Raw genomic sequence first — 23,368 nt, 5'->3', positions numbered from 1 at the left:
CCAGCTAAATGAGACCATTGACAACAGAACTGGGCTGCTGTGGTGATACTAGAGGGTCAGAAGCCAGTCTAGTTAGTCAGTCTATTTTAGATGATATTTATGATAGAAACAGACTGCTAAGATGCATATGGACTAACTTATCCCATGGATAGATCCCATCTTTCTTAAATAGACATCTCTGCTTTGTTGGAGACAAGTATGTCTTGTCATAATTTGGCCACCTAATTTTAGCTTCAACTAGGGTTTGCTTAGCCACCAAGCTCCAAATCCGGGCCAGAAATAGGCAGAAGAGTGATGGTCATGTGTTTAACAAGATCCTAGGCATCAGGCCAACACACATTGGAGCTAGGGTGGAATTTCTTGCCCTGTGAAAATGCAGTGCTAAATCTCTCTCTCTCTCTCTCTCTCTCTCTCTTCCTCTCTCTCTCTCTCTCCTCTCTTTCTCTGTGAGTGGATCTCTCCTGTACAGTGAGCTGAGCTATCACCTGAAACTGAGGAAGATGTGTCTTTCAGCAATCTGAGCTACAGTCAAAAGTGGGTGACCTATCAGCCTTGACATGTTAACTAGGACCAAGATTTCTGGAATGATTGAAAAAAGTATTTTAATATGGTTCACCTTGGTGGACTATTTCATCAATGACTTCTAAAATTTCACAGGATACATCTTTAAAGTCTTTAGACATCTTCAGGTATAACACATAGTACTTTTTTTTTTTACTGTAAGAAATGAACTCCTCATTCTTCTCTTTCACTCACTCTCTTTCACGTGGACTTTTTTTTGTGCGTATGAAGTATGAACCCTCACATTTGCATCTCCCTTTCCTTCTCTTGATTACAAGAGATGATTGAAGCATATTTGCTAAGAAATTTATTTATAAACTTATGAACATAAATTGTACTTTAAGAATATCTAAGTTTGGCTGTATGTTCATTTCTAGGGCTTTCATACTCTTTCATAGAAAATTTGTTCTATCTATAGTGTGAAAGTAGAAATAACATATTTATAAATTTGGGTTTTTTTTTCCTAGGACTGATTTCTTTGAAGTCTTAAGAAAGAACATATAGAACAAAACAGTTTCAAGGATCAGAAAAAACAGAGAAAGCATAAATCCTTAGGTTATTTTCAGAAGAATTTTTTGGAGTTGTTACCTATAGTTGTTAAAATCAAAGAATTGATGCATAATACAACCATATATCATATTTTAGGTGTGATTAAAGTTCTGAACTCTAATACAACAATTTACTCTAGGGAAACTCTTAAGGCATGTTAACTGTGTCCCATCCAGGAGGATATATATGACCTTCACATTGGATCTAGAAAAACAGACTTGGGCTCTCCTTTGTATACCAAGGGCATGAACTTTAAGAATTGCTGGTAAAAATGGATTTGCTGAGATCCTTCCTTCTTACCCATTTCCCATTGTGAACTAGATACTGAAGGTAGGGACACCGTATCTCACTACAGATCTCTCATCCCCATCTACCGATACCCAAAAATGAACCTCTATTATACAAGCTAAATAATTTAGTGAGCCATGCAATTAGACCACTAATATCACTAATTAGCTAATGGGCCGGTTGATGGAGAGGATCCACGGATATATCTAATGGTCCAAACTTTAGTGATAGGGAAAATTCTATGTGTTACAGTAAACACTTTGTTAAATATTTGACTATCATCATTTTTTACCTAGAGATAAATCCTAAAAGCTTGTTTGGAGACCCTGGAAGGGAAGAACAATTTTCCTATAATCCTTGATCAAAAGAATACCTTCTCTCTATGAAGGGCATCCTCTCAGAACAGGGATGCATCTTATTTTTTTCTTTTCACATTTTTATTTAAATTATAGTTAGCTAACATACAGTATGATATTGATTTCTGGAGTAGAATTCAGTGATTCATTACTTACATACAACACCCAGTGCTCATCACAACAAATGCTCTCCTAATATTCGTCACCCATCTAGCCCGTCCCCCACCCACTTCCCTCCATCAGCCCCGTTTGTTCTCTACTTTTAAAAGCCTCTTGTGGTTTGTTTCCCTCTCTCTTTCTTTTTTTCCCCACTCCCATGTAATCATCTGTTTTATTTCTTAAATTCCATGTATGTGTGAAATCATATGGTATTTATCTTTCTCTGATGGACTTATTTCACTTAGCACATCATGCACTCTAGCTCCATCCAGGTCATTGTAAGTGGTAAGATTTCATTCTTTTTGGTGGAGGAATAATATTCCATTGTGTGTGTATATATATGTGTGTGTATATATATATATTACATCTTTATCCATTCATCGGTCATCGGTTCCCATAGTTGGTTATTGTTGGTAATGCTGCTATAAACATTGGGGTGCACGTACCCCTTTGAATCTGTGTTCTTGTATCCTTGGAGTAAATGTAAATACCAAGTAGTGCAATTGCTGGATCATAGGGTAGCTCTATTTTAAACTTCTTGAGGAACCTCCAAACTGTTTTTCAGAGTGGCTGCACCAGCTTGCATTCCCACCAACAGTGTAAGAGGGTTCCCCTTTCTCTACATCCTCGCCAACATCTGTTTTTCCTGTGTTGTTAATTTTAGTCATTCTGACAGATGGGAGGTGGTATTTTCATTGTGGTTTTGATTTATATTTCCCTAATGGCGAGTGATGTTGAGGATCTTTTCATGTGTCTATTAGCCATCTGTATGTCTTCTTTGGTAAAGTGTCTCTTTATGCTTTCTGCCCGTTTCTTAACTGGATTATTTGGTTTTGGTTGTTGAGTTTGATAAGTTCTTCATAGATTTTGGATATTAAACCTTTATCAGATATGTCATTTGCAAATATCTCGTCCCATACCATAGACTGCCTTTTAGTTTTGTTGATTATTTCCTTCCCTGTGCAAAAGCTTTTTTATCTTGATGAAGTCCCAGTAGCTCATTTTTGCTTTTCTTTCCCTTGCCTCTGGAGATACGTCTAGTAAGAAGTTGCTCTGGCCAAGGTCAAAGAGGTTGCTGCATGTGTTTTCTCTAGAATTTTGATGGCTCTGTTTCACATTTAGGTCTTTCATCTATTTTGAGTTTATTTTGTTTCATTCTTCCGCATGTTGCTGTCCAGTTTTCCCAACGCCATTTGTTGAAGAGACTGTCTCTTTTCTACTGGATATTCTTTCCTGCTTTGTCGAAGATAAGTGGCGCATGCATTTCTGGATTTTATATTCTGTTCCATTCATCTGTGTGTCTGTTTTTTGTTTTTTTTTTTTTTGCCAGTATCCTACTGGCTTTGTAATATAGCCTGAAGTCCAGAATCATGATACCTCCAGCTTTGCTTTTCTTTTTCAGAATTGCTTTGGCTATTCAGGGTCTTTTGTGATTCCATACAAATTTTAGGGTTGTTTGTTCTAGCTCTGTGAAAAATTCTGGTGGTCTTTTGATAGGGATTGCATTGAATGCATAGATTGCTTTGGGTAGTATAGACATTTTAACAGTGTTTGTTCTTCCAACCCATGAGCATGGAATATTTTTCCATTTCTTTGCATCTTCTTCGTTTTCCTTCATAACTGTTCTATAGTTTTCAGAGTGTAGATTTTTTACCTCTTTTAGGTTTATCCTTAGGTATCTTACGGGTTTGGATATAATTGTGAATGGGATCGATTCCTTGATTTATTTTTCTGCTGCTTCATTATTGGTGTACAGAAATGCCACAGATTTCTGTATGTTGAATTTATATCCCGTGATTTGCTGAATTCATGTATTAGTTCTAACAATTTTTTGGTGGAGTCTTTCAGGTTTTCTTTCTTTTTTTTTTTTTTTTTCTTTCTTTCAGGTTTTCTACACAGAGTATCATGTCATCTGCAAATAGTCAAAGTTTGACTTCTTCCTTGCTGATTTGGATGCCTTTTACTTATTTTTTATTTTTGCTGAGGCTAGGACTTCCAGTACTGTATTGAACAACAGTGGTGAGAGTAGACATCCCTGTTCTGTTCTTGACCTTAAAGGCACAGCTCTCAGTTTTTCCCCATTGAGGATGATCTTAGCTGTGGGTCTTTCACATACGGCCTTTAGGATGTTGAGGTATGTTCTATCCATCTCTACTTTGTTAAGGGTTTTTATCAAGAATGGATGTTATGTTTTGTCAAATGCTTTTTCTGCATCCATTGAAAGGATCATATGGCTGTTCTCTTTCTTTTATTAATGTGGTGTATCACATTGATTGATTTATAAATACTGATCCATGCTTGCAGCCCAAGAATAAATCCCACTTGATGAATGGGGCGTGAAAGATTCCTTTAATGTACTGTTGGATTTGATTTGCTAGTGTTTGGGTGAGAATTTTTGCATCCACATTAATCAGGGATATTGGCCTGTAATTCCTCTTTTGAGTAGGGTCATTGGTTTTGGAATCAAGATAATGCTGGCCTCATAGGAAGAGTTTGGAAGTTTTCCTTCCATTCCCATTTTTTGAAACAATTTGAGAAGAATAGGTATTAACTCTTTAAATGTCTGGTAGAGTGTCCCTGGGAAGCCATCTGGCCCTGGACTTTGGTTCATTGGTAGATTTTTGATTACTTTTGTTCAATTTCTTTACTGGTTATGAGTCTGTTCAAATTTTCTGTTTCTTTCTCTTTCAGTTTTGGTAGTTTGCATGTTTCTAGGAATTTGTCTATCTCTTCCAGATTGCCCAGTTTGTTGGCATATTATTTTTCATAATATTCTCTTATGATTATTTGTATTTCTGTGGTGTTGGTTGTGATCTCTCCTCTTTCACTCATGATTTTTTCTATTTGAGTCCTTTCTCTTTTCTTATTGATAAATCTGGCTGGAGTTTATCAATTTTATTAATTCTTTCAAAGAATCAGTTGTTAGTTTTGTTGATCTGTTCTACTGTTTTGTTTGTTTGTTTCTATATCACAGGGATGTATCAGGAAACCCTCATCAGTTCCTGAGACTCACCTTGTTCTCTCCTGCTTCTGGGCCTTTGTACCTGGCATCCCTTCAACTTGATATGCTGAGCTCTTGTCTCCCCACTACCCCACCCCCCACCCTCACCCCCACCCACCCTACTCCTTCTCTTTTGTGTGGCTAACTTCAACTGATCCCTTAAATCTTAGATTCTGTATCACTTCTCCAGGAATAAAGCAACGAAAGAGCAAGGATACTTGCTGATCAACTGGAAAAAACTCTAATTGATGCCTCAGCCAAATTATTAGCATCTCTTTATTATTCATTTTGCTAACTGGTGTTCTCCTGAATATTGTTTAAGAATATTCATTAAACACCTAAAATAGGAATAGTACAGTACTATTTACTAAGAAATGATATTGGTTACAGAAGTAGAACCTTTGCCCTTAAGGAGAGCAGAGTCTAGCAAAAGCAAGAAACATAAAACAACTAATGACAGCATAGAGTAGTAAAGCCATATAGCCTATGTATATGCACGTAGAGCAGGAATATAGTATTTTTAGGTGGAGTTGAGAATGAAAGGGTGAGTATAATTTTAATCAAGGAGAGGGCAAGAAGGCCATTCTAAGCAGGAAAAACAACATAACCAAAGGAATGGCAAGATGGAAGGACACTGTGGGTTCAAATATTGGAAAGAAGGGTTAGGTGCCTAATAGGAGGTGAGTGATGGTAGAGGGGATGGGCAGGGTCAGCTATATATTTCGTGGAATCCTGCATAAAATGAAACTGTAAGTTCCTTGGTTAAAAAGGAGGGAGAAAGCTACAGTTAAAGGTATTAAAATACAAAGCTTTTTTCTTTAAAAAGGAAAGTAATAGAGTAATAGTGATATATGATAACATAAACCTATAAATTGCAAAGAAAATTATATTATAATTTCATGTAATACATTGAATAATGTTAATGCTATATCTTGGTTTCTGGCCCATTTGTCTACAAATTCATTTGCAAGGAAAAAAATCTATATTTTTAGGAACTTAATTTTCAAGTATATAATAAAAAGCAATGTCAGTCACTCCCAGCTAATGCAAGATCACAAGTAATTTTTGATAATTTTTCATTTTCAGAAGGATATTTCTGCTGATGCAGATTTACTGGAATTGTTAAGGATATTTGCTAGACTGTGACAACATTGGGATACATTTCTGATCAATTATTACAAAATATAAATTTTAGCACATCTAGAGCTGATGACTCTTACAGTACATTTTTTTAAAGATGTATCTTTTTTTTTTTTTTTTTAAGAGACAGAGTGAAAAAGCTCGATCAGAAGGAGGGGCAGAGGGAGAGTGAGAGAGAGAATCTTCAAGTGGACTGCTCCCTGAGCACAGAGCTGGAGGCAAGGCTCAATCTCACAACCCTGAGATCATGACCTGAGCTGAAACCAAGAGTATGTTACTTAACCAACTAAGTCACCTAGGCACCTCAATCTGAATTTAATTTTTTTTAAAGATTTTATTTATTTATTCATGAGAGACACACACACACACACACAGAGAAAGAGAGAGAGAGGCAGAGACACAGGCAGAAGGAGGAGCAGGCTCCATGCAGGGAGCCTGACGTGGGACTCAATCCCAAGTCTCCAGGATCATATCCTGGGCTGAAGGCAGCACTAAACCGCTGAGCCACCCAGGCTGCCCCTGAATTTAATTTTAAATGTAAATTTAGACAACAACATTTAAATATTTCCCCTGATATTTCCTGAAAGTTGTGTAGGTTGTATAAGAAAAGTAGCTTCATGATTTGCATGTATTTCAAAATACCTGTTTCTGCATCCAATCTCTGTGTCTTTAATTAGAAGGGAAAATTGAAAAAACAAAAAAAGAAGGGAAAATTTATTTGAAAATTGTCTTCTCTTTAATGGTTCATGTGAAGTGTTATTCGAAAATAGCATTTTTTTCTATCAAATGAACTGGTCTTCAAATCTTTCTATTGCTAAGCCTGTGGGTATTTGCTTTGCAATGTTGTGGCAATTTTCAAAACCAGAAATTCAAAACTCTTTGAAGAATTCTAATAAATTCTTGATATGCTTTAATGCAATATCTGTCTGACTTTGTAATAATTTACTGACAAATGTTCCTGCCTCATTTGCCGACGGTACTGGCTGCAGACAAGACACACTGGGCTTTTGGTTTGGGGATGCTTTACTGCAGGTGTTGGCTATCCATCTTCCATTTGGGGACCTTACTATCCCTAAGGGATCCTGGTTCTGAGTTGGATAGTGGTGGTTTGGCTGGGAGTTGGGGAGGACCCCAGAGAGGAGAAGCAGAGCCTTGGGCAATGTCAAGATCTGTCTGACTCCTTCACCTCTGGGCCCTACTGCCTCATACTGCCTCAAAGTTTACTGCACTCAGGCTGGAGAGTTCATATTTGAGCAGATGCAGAGAGATGCACTCCAGGGATGGACAGGATGCCCACCTCCCACCCAAGTGCAGGCAATGACCCCATGCAAAGTCCCTCCCTTGTCCCAAAGCTGCTGTCACTGCTCTCCCTAGACTTCTACTGCCTTCTTTGCCACTGCAAATCTGAGTCCAGGTTATAATCCCAAGGCCCCTTGGGGGCTCAGAGCATCTCAGACTGTCCCAAGTGCATGCATGCCAGGAGGCCAGACCAACTGCTGAGCCGTGGGCTGCAATGGATCCGAGTCCAAGCACCCGCAAGCTGCCTCCTCCTTGCTCATACCCTCACTCCGTCATTGCATGTGACCTCGCTTAGAAAACACAAGTTCAAAGATAAAATCACAAAGGATGTCAAGTTCATGGCAGAGCATTAAACCAATGGTAGGGTCCCTTTTGAGAGCGGGGCCGGGGTGACTGCATAGGAGCTGTTTGCCTAAGAAACCTGTTTAGTGGATGAGGAATGCAAAGTAGAAAAGAAAGTCTTTTAAAATAGTGGGGACAAGTTTTAAATGAATGCCTGAAGAAAGAGCATTTTGAATGCTTTAAGAAAAAGCATGAAAGATTTAGGCACTAAAGATTTTGAAGTGGGAAAGGAACATTGGATTTGTGTTTTAAAAAAATCACCCTTGTGTCTAGTCAGATGACAAGGCCAGCAGATCAACTAAAAAAATTGTATCATCCAGGCAAGCAATTTTGAGAGACTGGATGTAGGAGTAGTAACAGATTTAAGGAATAACTATAGTGTTTAGAGTAGTAAATATGTACCAGGCACTTTATAAACATTATTTCTAATCCTCTAATAACCCTGGAAGGTGCATATTAACCTGATTTTGCACCCAAAGCAGCTGAAACCACTGGGGTCTAGTTACCTAAGGTTACCTAAGGGTTTAGTTACCTGCTCCACAGGAAGTAGAGCAAAGCCAGCACTAAGCCCTGAGCATACCCTCCCCTCGCTGGGCAGCACCTCTTCTTAGCTTAGGGAGAATGCCCCAGAATGTGGTGACAGATCTATGCAAAGCTTCAAGGAGAGGAAAGGGTCAGAGTTTCCCTTAAAAATTCCACCTCGCCATCCTACACTTTCCAAAGTCCTCCAGCTACCCATTTTTATTTCATGTGTATTTCAAAATGTCCTAGGAAATGAAGAGGACCAAGGTCTAAATAGTGAGACTCTGCCATAGATTCTTTTCAGGTCATCTGTGCATAGTGCCTAGTACATAGCTGGCATTCTATAAATATTCCTTTCCTTTGTATACTACTTCTCCAGCAATGGTCCCACAGGGCTCAAGTTTGAGTTGGTTAGATTAGGTTTTTCCTTTTCCTACCATGTTTGTACCCCCACCTTACCCCATCAAGCTCCAATGATGGTAAATTTGCCCAAAAGGCCATGGCAAATAGTGTGCATTTTCCAAGCTTTGGAAACATTACCCTCATTCGGTTCAGGAATAGCCCATGGGAAGGAGGGGGCATGACTGGGAGAAATGAAAGAGATAAGGATGTAAATGAGTGAGGTGATTAGCACCCAGGCATCATCCAATAAATGTCAACAGCCTGTCAGCCACAAGAGAAAGATCTTTAAGAGCTCTTCTATTACCTATTACAGAGCAGTTGAGAGTTCATACATAATGAACATCCGCAGGCTGCACGCAGAGAAACAGAGTCACAGCCTCATTCTGAAAGTCACTGTGCATTCATCAGTCAACAAAAATATATTGATGTTTACTATGATAAAGACACGATGCTTGATATTACCCATCCATTTAACCATTAAGGTCTTGGAAACTGATAATGTTGGAATATATTGTATTTGGCCATATATGTAAAAACTAAGAGAATAAGACTTATTGAATTATTTCATCAGGTCTTGTGCCAGCTTTCCTGACTGGAAATTGAGACATGACACTGAGACAGAAATTGTCTCAGAACATAAGTTATTTTAGAAATTATTCAAATGGCCGTTCTACTTGCCATTGCACCATTCCTTGTGGCATTATTCCTTAAGAAATGACTATTGACCAGGTTAGTCATTTTCCAAGATTAAAATGAATTTTAACCATATATTCAAGTCCACATAACAACATTTATTGGAGGGGGAGGGACATTCACATTCGTTGAGCAATAACCTTGTAGCATACACCAAGAAGCTCCTTTACCACGTCTTCATTTAATTTCACAATGATTCTAATTACCTCCATCTAAAAGGAAATTGCGGCACTAGTACGAAGTTGAGCCAGATTTTGATTCTAGTTCTATTTAATTTCAAGTGACCTCCATACATCAGAGATCAGAAGTTATACAGGCAGGAGTGCCTGGGTAGCATAGCCGCTTAAGCACTTGACTCTTGATTTTGGCTCTGATCATGATCTTATGGTCTTGAGATGAGCCCCATGTAGGTCTCTGTGCTCTGTGTGGAGTCTGCTTGAGATTTTCTCTCCCTCTCCCTCTCCTTCTTCCTCTCCCCACTCCCACTCATGCTCACTTTCTCTCTCTCTCAAATAAATACATCTTTTTAAAAAAAAAAAGTGTACAGACATACACAATTTACTTCAAGTCACTCAATTAAGTAGAACAAAAATCTAGCACATAAGCAAAAATCTGTCCCAATACAAATATGTGGTCTTATTATCTAAGACAGACTTACTACCATCTATTTCTATCCTTGACAATAGCTTCATTGTGCCATAATTTCATACTATACAATTCATCAATTTAAACTGTACCACACAATGGTTTTTAGTATATTCACTGTTACATATCCATCACACAATCAATTTTAGAACATTTTCATCACCCCAAAAAGAAATCCAAGAACCATTAGCAGTTATTCCCTGTTGCTCCACAAATCCCTCAAACCTAGGCATCTATTTCTTTTGTAACTTCTTATTCCCCTGCTGAGCTCATGACTGTGCTGCAGACAATATAAACCAAATAAATGTTTGCTTCCTGGGGTTTGAGTAAAATTATTCACAAAACCTAACTATCATTTTCATAACAGGTATTCGTGGTACATCAGGTTTTGTAGTAAACTGGGAAATCTTTGTTTCCCCCACTGATAATCCAGGCAAACTGAGAAATACTGTGAATTAGCTTGGGTTAAACAGTTGGCTACAGTTGTGCCCTGTATATTCTGCTTAGCAACAACAGCCTGGTCTTCCAATGATGAAAGAGTCCTGGGAGCTGAGTACTGACCCAGTGGAATGTGTGGAGCGCTGGGTGTGCAGGGTGCTGGAAGGCAGGAGATTAAGGAAGGCTGGCAAGCGTGGGTTGGAAGGAGGACGGCACTGAAAGACATCTGTGTATCCTGTTCAGCAAGGAGAGTGGACCACACAGAAGGATCAGAAGGACCAAGTACAGGGGGCGCCAGGGCGGCAAGGTTGGTTAAGCATCCCATTCTTGGTTTTGAGTCAGGTCATGATCTCAGGGTCCTGAGATCGAGCCCCAAGTGGGGCTCCCTGCTCAGCGATGAGTCTGCTTGAGATTCTCTCTCCCTCTCCCTCTCATACTCTCTCTCTCTCTCTCTTTCTCTCCTTCTCAAATAAATAAATCTTTAGGAGGAGGAGGAGGAGGAGGAGGAGGAGGAGGAGGAGGAGGAGGAGAAGGAGGACCAAGTGGAGCTGAAAGATACCTGGTTGATCTTTTGAAAGGCAGACTAGAGTTGTGGGAAGTATGTGACCTGTAGGCCACATATCCAAGTATATGCCCTCTATTCACTACTCCTAACTCCTCATTCTCACCAATCCTTGTGGAGTGTCTAGAAGATCATTTTCATACATATTGGATCTCACATCTCACTGTGTCATAACTACTCTTGCTCATCTGTCATGGCCCTGAAGAGTGTCACTCGTCATCTTACCCACTCTACTCATCTTCTCGGCATAGTATACTGTCGAACCTCACACAGGAAGAAAACACAGGAGGCAAGGTTTAAATGCAAACAGCTGTACTCCCCAGTCTGCTGTACTTCAAAGACAATGGAATTACATGGAATCGAAGACTATGGAGATTTTATTTGTGCATTTGCTATGTAAGAGTAATTCCTGCAAGTAGTAGATGAAAAGTCCAAACTGCACAGAGTGGAATTGAATGGAAAATAAAGGACTTCTACACGCTCAAGTCCTACTCTCTAGAAGTGGTAGTTAAGCCTTCCTCCCTCTTCCTCCTCCTTTCCCCCCACCCCCTTCTTTTTGTTGTTGTTATTTTGATGATTACCACTATAATTTTCAATGAAGTGGAAGCTTTTGGACAAGTAGTTGATCGTTTAATTGAAAATGTCATTTAAAATGGGGAATTATAATAAATGACACATACAGACCATCGATGTACGTCCAAGGTCTTGTCTTTTATTAGAGGCAAAACTGCCCAATGTGAATGTTGTGTGGCCTGTTGTGTATCAATCACAGCTGGAATGCCTAGTCTATGATTTCTAGTTTCCATTTGTTTGTTTGTTTGTTTGTTTTAGTCTTCATTTCTTTAAAGCAGGGCGAAGAGTTAAAGCCACTTACAAAACACCTGTGTGCAGAATCAGTGTAGATTGCTTTTCATTTTCTTCCAACCTTTTAATATTGCCTTCCCATACCTATTTCAACACCAGTATTTGTAGTGACTTTCCTTTCACAAAGCACTCAACAAAGCATTTTCAAAGTATTCAATTAACTTTTTAGACAAAAACACCTCTTACCTCACACATTTTATTTATTGGTTTACTTAAAATTTAATTAAGTTACACAGTGACAGTATGTACTTCATAATATGCATTTATATTATAATTGTATTAATCTGCTAGGGCTGCCATAACAAAAACCACAGACAGAACATTTAATTAATTAGTTAACTAATTTAAAAGTAAAATAAAATAAGAAAATAAATTTAAAAACCACAGATGAGGTGGCTTAAACAATAGAAATTTCTCCCACTTCTGGGGGCTAGAAGTCCAAATCAAAATACTGTCAGGAAAAAGAAAAAAAAAAAAAAACGCTGTCAGGTCTGGTTTTTGGTGAGACCTCTCATCCGGGTTTATGAACCACTGCCTTCTCACTGTATGTTCACATGGCACCTCTCCTGCATGCATGGAAAGATCTCTGTGTGGCTTTTGGTGCCCTTTACTCTTCCTATAAGGACACCAATCCTATTGGCTGAGGGCCCCACCCTTATGGCCTCGTTTAGCCTTAATTATTTACCTAAAGGCCTTATCTTCAAATAAGACCACATTGGAGGTTAGGGCTTCAACATATGACTTTGGGGAGGGGGACATAACTGCATCCAAAACAATAACAATAGTACACATATTCCACACATAGGTATGGGACTTTTCTCATCATGTTTGGTAATAAACAGGTGTGGGGCAACACAACTGATTTCTAGGGTAAGTTTACAAATCAGTGTGTATACACCAAAGGGCAGGGGTGTCTAAAGATTGGCCTACTCAGCATCAGTCGATATGTTAGAGAGGAAATGGAGAGCATAGTCCAGCCAGCCTAATGAGGTCATTTACAGGAGCACCTGCAGTATTACGCTTATTTTTTTTCAATGTGTCAACTTTTGAAATTTCCTAGTGACTCCAGTGAACCCTACCTGCATCTCACCTCCATCCCTTCCCACTTTTGCTACTGATATTATTTCAATTCTTCTGTTATCATCCTTTATAATTTAACACCTGAAATTCTATTTTGTTTCATTAATTTTGGAGAGTATAGCTTGACACCAGAATCTGTCAGATGAGCAAATTCGTACCTTTTCGTTGCCTCCACATTTCACCACACACCTCTGTCAAAGGTCCCAACCTCTCAAAGCTATATTAGTATATTTACAAAGTCTGGGTTTCTAACATTTGCTTTCCGATCTGAAATTACACTTTTGTTAGTATATGGGCTGCCAAAGCAAGCACACAATTCGCAACGATACTTAACCCCTAAGTGTCTTGTTTATACAATGATTCTAAAAATTGGGAGGAAAAAGAAGTAAGAGTCTGTAAGTATTAACAGCAAAAACAAGAGTGTGATTGGGCTCATAGAGAAGGAAATGGCATTTCTATCTCCATAAATTTGTGTTGCTTAGAGGAGAATGATACAAGTATTACAGGCAAAGGGATTTTCATTTCTTATATTCATCTTCTTTCAGCTTGACAGATGAAAGCAATGGATGCTGATCTGATTCATATTCATATTCTCCTCTTGGAGATCATGCTTTGATAACCTTATTTTTAAAACTTCTATGATCTCCATATTTTCAATGTTCTAAAATTAAATGATGATATATCTAAAGGTGAATCTTTTTTTCTCATTCATCCAGCTCAGTATTCGGTGGAATGTTTTCAATCTAAACATTTGCATCCTCCAAGGATTTTTTTTCTATTTTTTTAAATTACTTCTTCTCTTTTTTCTCTATTTTCCTCCACAGTGGTGGATGACATGATTATGTCATCTAATCATATGGCTCATTTGTGCCCTCTAGCCCTGCTCATGCCCAATCCCAAATGTACCAGTTCCATCTGACCATGAATTCTGCTAGGTATTCCTCACCTTATAATTTGGTGCGGTTGACAAAATGCAGTTCCTGGTGGGCAATTTAATGGTCAGGTGCTCCATGTCTCCCAGGGCTCAGTAACATATCAGAAGTGATTTTTGAAAGATTCCAGCATATGATGTGTCTGCATTGTGATGTTTCTGTTGACATTGCCCATAAGCTGCACATGGTATATCTTCTTACTACTTACTTACTTCTTACTACCACCATCTAATAGAGTCTGCCAAGTTGCATGGCCCAAGAGGCTGAGCTGCTTGCAATACAGTAGGGACCTGTTAAAAGCCCTTTTCTCTTATGGGCCCCACTGGAATTTGGCAGGTCTTTTTGCTATCAATATATAATTTGGAACAGTGTTTGCAGTGTGCAACTTGCTATCCCCAGGACCTAAAAGACATTCAAGACAATGTCCTTCGTCCTTAGTAGTAGGAGGTACAAAATACAATGTTTTTTTCTCTATCTTGTAGATGTTGCCCCAGCAAGTCTCATGCTGGGTTCCTAAAAAGTTCAATAGTGTGGCATGCCCCTGCATCTTCATAGCATTTATTACTGCCCACCCTTCAGAGCACAATTGTACTTGCTGCTTCTTGCTGATCTGGTCTGATTAAACTACTATTAAAAATACAGGGAACTATGTAATGTTCTGGGGGGTTGTAGATGGCTCAGATCCCTTCAGACTATATTATAATAGAAAATTTTTTTTATTTTAATTCATATGTTTTAATTCATTATGTAATAATAATATCACAGTCTATTTTACAAGGTAAATGTATGAGAATGTATGAAATAGAAATTGCAGGAAAAAAACTAAACAGAAGTCAGGAATATGATTTTTTCCAAAACCAGGGGCCAAAGGAAGATGTGTTGCCTGTAGGGCCCAAGGAGGAGGCATGGAGGGGGCAGGAACAGCATTGGCTCTTGTGGTAAGCGTTTGTCCCTGTGTCACCCTGGGAAGGAGTCAAAGCTCACCCTCTGGCCTGGTCTGGGGTTGGGAGTTTAGTCTGGTCAGTGGAAGATGGCGGCTTGGGAGGAAACAGCCATCTGGTTATCTATACAGAACTGGTCCCCTGGTGGCCGCAAGTGGGTTTTGTACAGGGAATTAGGGGTGGAAGTGTCAATAATCAAATGTGTGGAGGAAAAAAGTAAACAGTTTCCTCCTTTCCCCAAAAAAACCCAAATTCTTGAAATGCACACACATTCTTCTCTCAAATGTAGAAAAGTCTCACTCTGGATGTGCTTACGAGAAGATCGTCGTCAAAGACGACGTCAAAGACAGAGAATTAACATAGCCTGGGGCTAAACTATAAATATATACTATTGTCCTTCCTTGTCCTTTCTGATAGAGATAGAAAAGATGACACTCATCAAATCAGTGACCACGTACCATGGACCTGAGGCTGTTTATCTACAGTGGGCACAGATATTACATCTAATACAGCTGCTGCAATCAGGGCCATGAATTGATGAACTTCATTGTTAACTTCTACCTGACTTTTGTAGAAACCAGACTGGTGAATTAAATGAGCATGATATGGGGAACCACCATCCATTGATTCATCAGATCTTTAAGGATGACAATAATCTCTGGCATTCCCCCTGAATTGAATATTACTTTTAATTTATTCTCTTGACCAGAGGTTTATTTTTGTCCTGTTTCACTATGATACTTTTACCCCACATGCCAAGGAACAATTTCACAATTGTAAACACATTCCAATTGCACATGGTGGGATAGGGTTTATATCTGATTTCCCCTCTAACAGGGGATCCTTGACATGCTTCTGGTCCCTGGATTCAATGTCACCTAGAAACCCCTGTCGAACAATTCTTGGGAAATGAACATATTTTCCTTTCCCTGTTGTCTGGTTACATGGCTGAAGAGCCATTGGTTCCTTTGAGGAAGGGTTGAGGAACCACATGCTATAATGTTATAGTCTTTCCTCTTGGAGACCTGACTGCTCCTTCACTATTATGGATTCCAGACTTGAAAATTAGCACATGACTAGGAATTGGGCAGAGGTTTATGATTTTTAATCAGGCCAGTTTCCTTCTACAACCTGATCATCTATCCTTGATTTATTTTTGTTCTATAGATTGAGCAACATCCTTGGTGGCTGCCCAAATATCTTGCTCCTAGGAACACTGTGCTCTGTGACCAATCTTAATCTTCATCATTCTCTATAGGTCAGCCTCCTTTGGCTGCCAGCTTGAACTTGGTGTTCATTGCATGAATAGCACCCACCTTGCATCTGATGGTTAAGTGCCACCACCTGACTTCTATTATTTTAGGATCCTATCATGTCCATGGCCATCAGCAAGTAAAGTTCAGACATCATATCTTCCACCATTCGTCTTGGCCTACAAAGGAGCTATAACTGAGCTGCTCTTTCGTGTCAGTTACCCTCCCACTGCAGACCTTACAGCTTTGGTTGGCAACCTGCATCCAGATGTGTCAATAAAGGAGTATACAAGACTCAATTTTGAAGGGCCTCCCTAGCTCCTGAGCTCCCTCTAGGATTCACTGAGGTCTTTCTTAACAACTTCATCACTCGACCTTTCCCTCTGTTCAATCCTGCTTTCTTCACTTCATTCCCCTACAGGAACTGACCCTGTGAGCTCTCCACAGTAATTTCCTGAATGCAAATCTTTGCTTCAAAATTTTCTTCCCAGTAACTGAGAATGCAGACCTTAAAATAAGATCTTGGCACTGAGCCAACAGCTGATGGGTTGGCAAAGAGGACCCCATTGTGATCCTAGATCAACTGACCTTCTTTAGCTGAAGCAAAGCTCAGAGAACTCATGGAAGAGCTATTGGCTATCAACAATATCCTAGAAGCTTGGAGAATGAATGTTTCTATTCCACAAGTACATCTGGGCAGTACACCAACAGTATCTACTACCTTTATGTTTTCCAATTACTTCTTTTTCATAGTAGACCATTCTTGTTTTATATTGCAATACATGTTTGACTTTCCCATAGAATGTTAATTAAAATTTTTAAAAAATATTCTTGCTGTTCCTTAAATTAACTGTTTCCTCTAAGGTCAGTGACCCTAATAGTCCATTTTGGTTTTGTTTTGTTTTGTTTTGTTCCCTTTGCTGTCGCCGGTTCTCCTCAAAATATAATGCTTCTTGGTTGTTTAACAATGAAAGACCATGGGGCTCCTGGCTGGCTCAGTCAGTAGAGCTTATGCTTATGACTCTTCATCTCAGGGTTGTGAGTTCCAGCCCCACACTGGGAGTAGGGAGAAAGAGAAAGAAAGAAGAAAGAAAAAAGAAAGAAAGAAAGAAAGAGAGAAAGAGAGAGAGAGAGAGAGAAAGAGAAAGAGAGAAAGAAAGAGAGAAAGAGAGAAAGAAAAAAGAAAGAAAGAAAGAAAGAAAGAAAGAAGAAAGAAAGAAAGAAAGAAAGAAAGAAAGAAAGAAAGAAAGAAAGAAAGAAAAAGAAGGAAGGAAGGAAGGAAGGAAGGAAGGAAGGAAGGAAGGAAGGAAGAAAGAAAGAAAGAAAGACAGACTATGTTAATTTGCATGGGAGTCCACTGCTTTTTTTATAAGTCTGTTTCCCCAGCATGACTTTCTCCTAATTTGGAGTGTTGAACACAAACCAGTGGTGATATTAACTGGCAGGTTTCTCTTTGGGTGCTCTGGAGGTATCCACGTGAGCAGTCTGGGTGCCTTCATTACAAATGTCAAAACAAGTGAGGATTTACTCTGATGCACTAATTCTCACTTAAAATCCTACATTTCCCCTGTTAGAGAGTTCCAATTCTTTGAAGAACAGTCTTCTGTTTTTAGCCTGGGGGTAAATAGAGTTGCTACTAGTCACTGTCCATGTGTAGGGAAGTCCGGAATATTTTTATGGATCTATCTTACATAAAAGTTTGCCAATTTGCCCAGAGTCCCAGAGTCCCAGCCGGTTCCTACCGCAGTCCCTCAGGCGCCCGGCTCGTTCCTTTCCATATGACAGATGCCGCTGTGTCCTTCGCCAAGGACTTCCTGGCGGGTGGAGTGGCCGCTGCCATCTCCAAGAAGGCGGTCGCGCCCATCGAGCGGGTCAAGCTGCTGCTGCAGGTGCAGCACGCCAGCAAACAAATCACTGCAGATAAGCAATACAAGGGCATTATAGACTGCGTGGTTCGTATTCCCAAGGAGCAGGGAGTCCTGTCCTTCTGGCATGGTAACCTGGCCAATGTCATCAGATACCTCCCCATCCAGGCTCTCAACTTCGCCTTCAAAGATAAATACAAGCAGATCTTCCTGGGTGGTGTGGACTAGAGAACCCAGTTTTGGCGCGATTTTGCAGGGAACCTGGCATCAGGTGGCGCCACTGGGGCCACATCCTTGTGTTTTGTGTATCCTCTCGATTTTGCCCGAACCTGTCTAGCAGCTGATGTGGGCAAAGCTGGAGCTGAAAGAGAATTCAGAGGGCTCGGTGACTGCCTGGTTAAGATCTACAAGTCTGATGGGATTAGGGGCCTGTACCAAGGCTTTAACGTGTCTGTGCAGGGTATTATCATCTACCGAGCTGCCTACTTCGGTATCTATGACACTGCAAAGGGAATGCTTCCAGATCCCAAGAATACTCACATCTTCATCAGCTGGATGATCGCACAATCTGTCACAGCAGTGGCTGCGTTGACTTCCTACCCATTTGACACTGTTCATCGCCGAATGATGATGCAGTCAGGGTGCAAAGGAACTGACATCATGTACACAGGCACGCTCGACTGCTGGAGGAAGATTGCCCGTGATGAAGGAGCCAAAGCTTTTTTCAAGGGGGCATGGTCCAATGTTCTCAGAGGCATGGGTGGTGCTTTTGTGCTTGTCTTGTATGATGAAATCAAGAAGTTCACATAAGTTATTTCCTAGTTTTTCCCCCTGTGAACAGGCATGTTGTATTATATAACATATCTTGAGCATTCTTGACAGACTGCTGGCTGTATTTATCAATGGCAACTATTTACTGGTTGAAAATGGGAAGCAATAATATTCATCTGACCAGTTTTCTCTTAAAGCCATTTCCATGATGATGGGACTCAATTATATTTTTTATTTCAGTCACTCCTGATAAATAAATTTGAAGAAATAAAAAATATCTGAAGTAAAAAAAAAAAAGTTTGCCAATTTATTCTCACCGTTTTTACCATACTCTTGAAAGCACAAAGTATTACTGATTTTTAAATGTTTGCCAGTTTTATAAGCAAAATAATGTTATCACTTAATTTGCATCAAACTTTTTTCGTGGATTTATTTTTTTAAAGATTTATCTATTTATTTGAAAAAAAGATTTATCTATTTATTTGAGAGACAGAATGTGAGCAGGGGGAGGGGCAGAGAGAGAGGGTATGCACATTCCTCCCTGAGCGTGGAGCCTAGCTCCCCCCAACCCCCAAAACCCCCGACCCCACCCCAGCGCACTCAGGGCCAGGTCCCACAACCCTGAAATCAGGCCTGAGCTGAAACCAAGAGCTGGACCCTCAACCACAAAGCCACCCAGGCACCCCCTTCCATATATTTAGGAGCTCATAGCTGCCAAACCTGTAGAAAGACTAGGAGAGGAAGACAAGCTGCAAAATTCACAGCACTGCATTTTTCTGTTCACTTGCACATTTCGGAAAGGTCACAACTAGGAAAGAAAAAAAGAGTGATTGCTATGCTGGTTTTAAAAATACCCACTTCTTAGCAGATCTATAATCCACAGAAGGGTGAATTAATTCCATACTGTTTTTACCAGTCAGGTATATTTTGTAACAATTTGTTTCCTGTCTCCAATCCTTAACATTAAGGATATATTTAGGCAGCTGTATGAGCTATGTCACTTTTCCCAAAATAACACCCTGACCCCAAACCATGCAGTCAGATAATAAGGAATTAGTGTGCAGTGACACCCTGTCAACAGACATAATGTTTCTGAACGTGAAAAGGGCTTGACCCATTGAAGGAGCACTGTCCTATTGCCATGGTCCATCATGACATGGCCCGGTTTCTGTTGCAAGCCCTGGCCAGGGTTTCTTCCTTAGTCGGTCAGCCTCAGCCTAGCCCGCCCACAGGCAGGTCCTGCCTCTTCCTACTGGCCAGGAGGAGGGTGACAGACGGCCGCAGCTGTGGCCTGGGCCCTTCCAGGTTCCACCTTCAGCCTGCGCACATCACCGACTCAAATGCATCAGGCACCGCTCAGCTGTTCCCCGAAAAGCCCACGTAGAGGGCCAGCATCCTGTGCCCTTACACATGCACTCAGTCTAGGGGTCTGGTTCGGAGAAGAGAATGGCATCCAGCCCCACGTCCTGCCCCCCTCCATCCACAAGAACAAGAGCACCAACTAGGGCCTGGTGCTCCAGGCACATGGGTCATCCGTGTGCAAACCAGCAATCAGTAGGCCCGGCCTTAGCTCCAGAGACAAAAGTATGCAGAAGGGAAAGGGTTTGACCAAGCAGTCCAGAGCTGCCTTGGCACTAACCCGTGGATGGGGTTGCACAAACAGATGTTTGCAACACTTGCCAGGTGTGTCTCAGGAACTCGCAGTCACTAAATCTGGAAATAGCGTAAAGGTGATAAGGAGGAGATGGGACAAGAAACAGCCAACATCCCAGGGTGCTCGGACCTCTCAGGGACCCTGGAATGAAAAGTTCAGTGACTTTCACCCACCTGCTTTTCTGAGAGCACAGACCGTGGGGTGTATACTTAGCCTCAAGTTCTGAGACGATGACTGTCTGGATACTAATAGTCTGTGTCTACGGCTGAGGAGAGCTCCAGTATTCTGAATTTGGGACCCATATTGACCCCAGGGCTCCTCCACGGAACAGCTGACTGGCCTCTCTAGAGTATCAATAATCTCCACAGGCCCAGTGACAGAGCTGGGCTGACAGCAGCATCTGCTGCACGTCTGTCATCTCTTCTGACCAATAGAAACAGGGCATGGTCCCTGTGGCCTGGGAAGGCCGTCATTCTCCCTCTCCAGTGGTTGTGCCAGATGAAGAAGTCATTACTACTCAGGGCTGGAAAAGAAACCAAGGATGCCTGGAGGGAATAAAAGAATGAGACAACAGGATACAGTCAGCCAGTTGGTCACTGGGGCACATTACAGCCTCTGGGCACTCTTTCCAGATGCCTTGCATTTTTCAGTGTGCGGCCGCGTTCCTCAATCCTTCACTGGGGGAGTTCAAGGTTTCAACATCCTTGTACACTGTAGCATTTGAGGGATAGGCATGTCTTCAGAAAGAGAGAGCAATGTGGCAGCCCAAGAAGAGATTCCATGTCTCCTCATTGCTTTGCAATGAATTCTGGAAATTCAGTGAGGAGCATGGGTCAATGCGTGTCATTCATGGTTGCTTTTCATCACTCTTTTCGTGCCTTGTTTCTCAAAAGCCTTATGGTTATTCTTATGGATCATAATACTAGTAATGTCTCCCTTCTGAGCCATGCACAGCATTTACACAGATTTTTCACATTCATGACTTCACCTGAAACCCTAAGAAATAAGGACAGTGTGTCCTATCGTGCCCATTTTAGAGATGAAAACCTAAAAGATCCAAAAAGGTAAGAGCAGCCCCAGGTAACAGAGCTGAGAAGAAGCTGAGATGGAACTTGACCTCAGATGTTATGCTTCCAAGTCCAGGGCTCTTTCCACACTCATGGCTCACATTATGTCGGCCCTGTCCACAGCTCAAGTAACACCAGTCAGTCGTGATCCAGAAGCAGGGGCAAGGTGAACTGCATAGCACCTAGAAGTTTGTCTGGGGCATGTTTCTATCATGAAGTCATTTCCATAAAGGAAGCCACACCCATGCCCCCAGTGTATGTGGGGGAGGAACGGGGGGGGGGTGCACATGCTCACGTAATAGCATTGTAATGTTCTCACTCTCCAGACCAATGACTCCTGAAATGGAGTCACTAAGTGGTTTCAGTGCTTTGATGAAGAACATCAACTCTTTTTTGAGATTTGGCATCATTTTCTCAAATCCATAGGAACTGGAAAAGGGACAAAGTAACTGACCAAGTAAATCGGTTGATTTATATTGAAATCTGAAAGGTAGAGTTCGGCATGCTCATATGTGTGCGTGTGTGTGTGTGTGTGTGTGTGTGTGCATATATATTTTAAAAAGCAATATGATACACTTTCCTACCCCACAGAAAACAATCCCTAACATTTAAGAGTAAAATTCTTACAGAAAAATATTTGGCTATGGCACCACATACACAGAGCAGAAAGTTAGCTATCCTCAAACTATTGTCAACTTCCAGTAAATGATGTATTAGTTTCTCTTCCTCAGGATCCATACTCTTTTGTTTTTCCTTTACCTCTTTTCATAAAAATGTAATATATGACAATAAACACCCCCCCACTGGCCCCTCGAAAATATGTAAGAAAAAAACTATTGCTAGCTTAAACTAAAGAAAGTGAAATAGCATGACCAACCAGTGTCTCATTATTTTGAGAACAATCTTTTTGTTGTTTTGACTTTCTACACTAATTAAGAGATTTGGATTAGACACTGAAGCTTGAACAGGCTTTCACAAGCCCTCAGAGTCACTCTTAGCAAACTTTGATTCATAAACCCTACCAGTGCATGACACCCCACAAAAACAATCCACAAAGCATATCAGTTACCAAAGAAGAATAACAATTCCTGATCTTTAGATAGCTGTCATAAAGAGTGGGGAAATGGGATGAGAGCATTAAGAAAAAATGGAATATAAAAAAAATGGAAATTCCACTAAGATCCTAATTATTCTTTCTACTAGAAAAGCAATGAAAGCTTTGATCTTTCTCTAACTTGCTTCCAGGACAGAGTTTTCTCCTACCCTCAAATCCATTTTTTTCTCAAGATGTCGGAACTGAAACAAAGAAGTGGGAGGAATAGGGAAAAGTAGGGAAAAATTAAAAACCACAGCCCTGAAGCAGACCATTACCCTCTACCAGCACAAAGAAACTATAAAATGTGTTGAACCAATTATATCATTTACTCTCTTATCAAGAAGCAGGAGAAGGCTTTTATTCTAATCTACTCCTTGAAGTATAATCAAAGATTGCCTTCATGTTTGATTTTTGAATAAAATTAAGTAGGAGTTCTGTAGTAAAGTATGATCAATATCAGCCACATTGCCTATACTAAAAAAAGAAGAAAAAGCATTCTAGCATTCAATGTGCCTCTGATGCAAATCACAGTGGGACTGTAAAATTTAAATAGCAATTCACAACACCAACTCCCATATTACGTACAGCACTGATTCCCAAATTTTATCATGCATCACATAGAGGGTTATCTTATGAAAACCGATAACTGGTTCCCACACCCAGAGCTTTTGATTTAGTAGGTCTGAGAATGTGCATTTCCAACAAGTTACCAGATGCTGTTGATGCTGCTGATCTGGGGAACCATCCTTTGAGTATCACTGCTATAGAGGAATTAGGAAAACAGGAAATAGTAAAAAGAGTCTTTGGGATTGGGCCATATTGATGAACTAGAGGAAGAAATTTCAGAATAGACAGTATATTTATTCAAAAAATACTTAAGTTCCCACT

At 40.3% G+C, this 23,368-nt stretch overlaps 1 protein-coding gene across 1 annotated transcript; it reads left to right on the top strand.

Moving 5' to 3' along the window:
- The first annotated feature begins 17,755 nt into the window (after positions 1-17,755).
- LOC112922647 (ADP/ATP translocase 2-like) lies at positions 17,756-18,960 on the top strand. Its single transcript, XM_072765491.1, has one exon. It carries the CDS (start codon positions 17,806-17,808, stop codon positions 18,118-18,120), a length of 315 nt encoding a protein of 104 aa, XP_072621592.1. The 5' UTR covers positions 17,756-17,805; the 3' UTR covers positions 18,121-18,960.
- The last annotated feature ends 4,408 nt before the right edge of the window (positions 18,961-23,368 follow it).

This window comes from Vulpes vulpes, chromosome 1 (assembly GCF_048418805.1).
Source record: "Vulpes vulpes isolate BD-2025 chromosome 1, VulVul3, whole genome shotgun sequence".
Classification (NCBI taxonomy): Eukaryota; Metazoa; Chordata; class Mammalia; order Carnivora; family Canidae; genus Vulpes; species Vulpes vulpes.
The sequence above is the reverse complement of the archived record's forward strand: the minus strand, read 5'-3'. Positions and strand labels throughout refer to the sequence as shown.

Coding starts and splice junctions, on each gene's coding strand:
- LOC112922647 (XM_072765491.1), top strand. CDS start 17,806: ATGACAGATGCCGCTGTGTCCTTCGCCAAGGACTTCCTGGCGGGTGGA.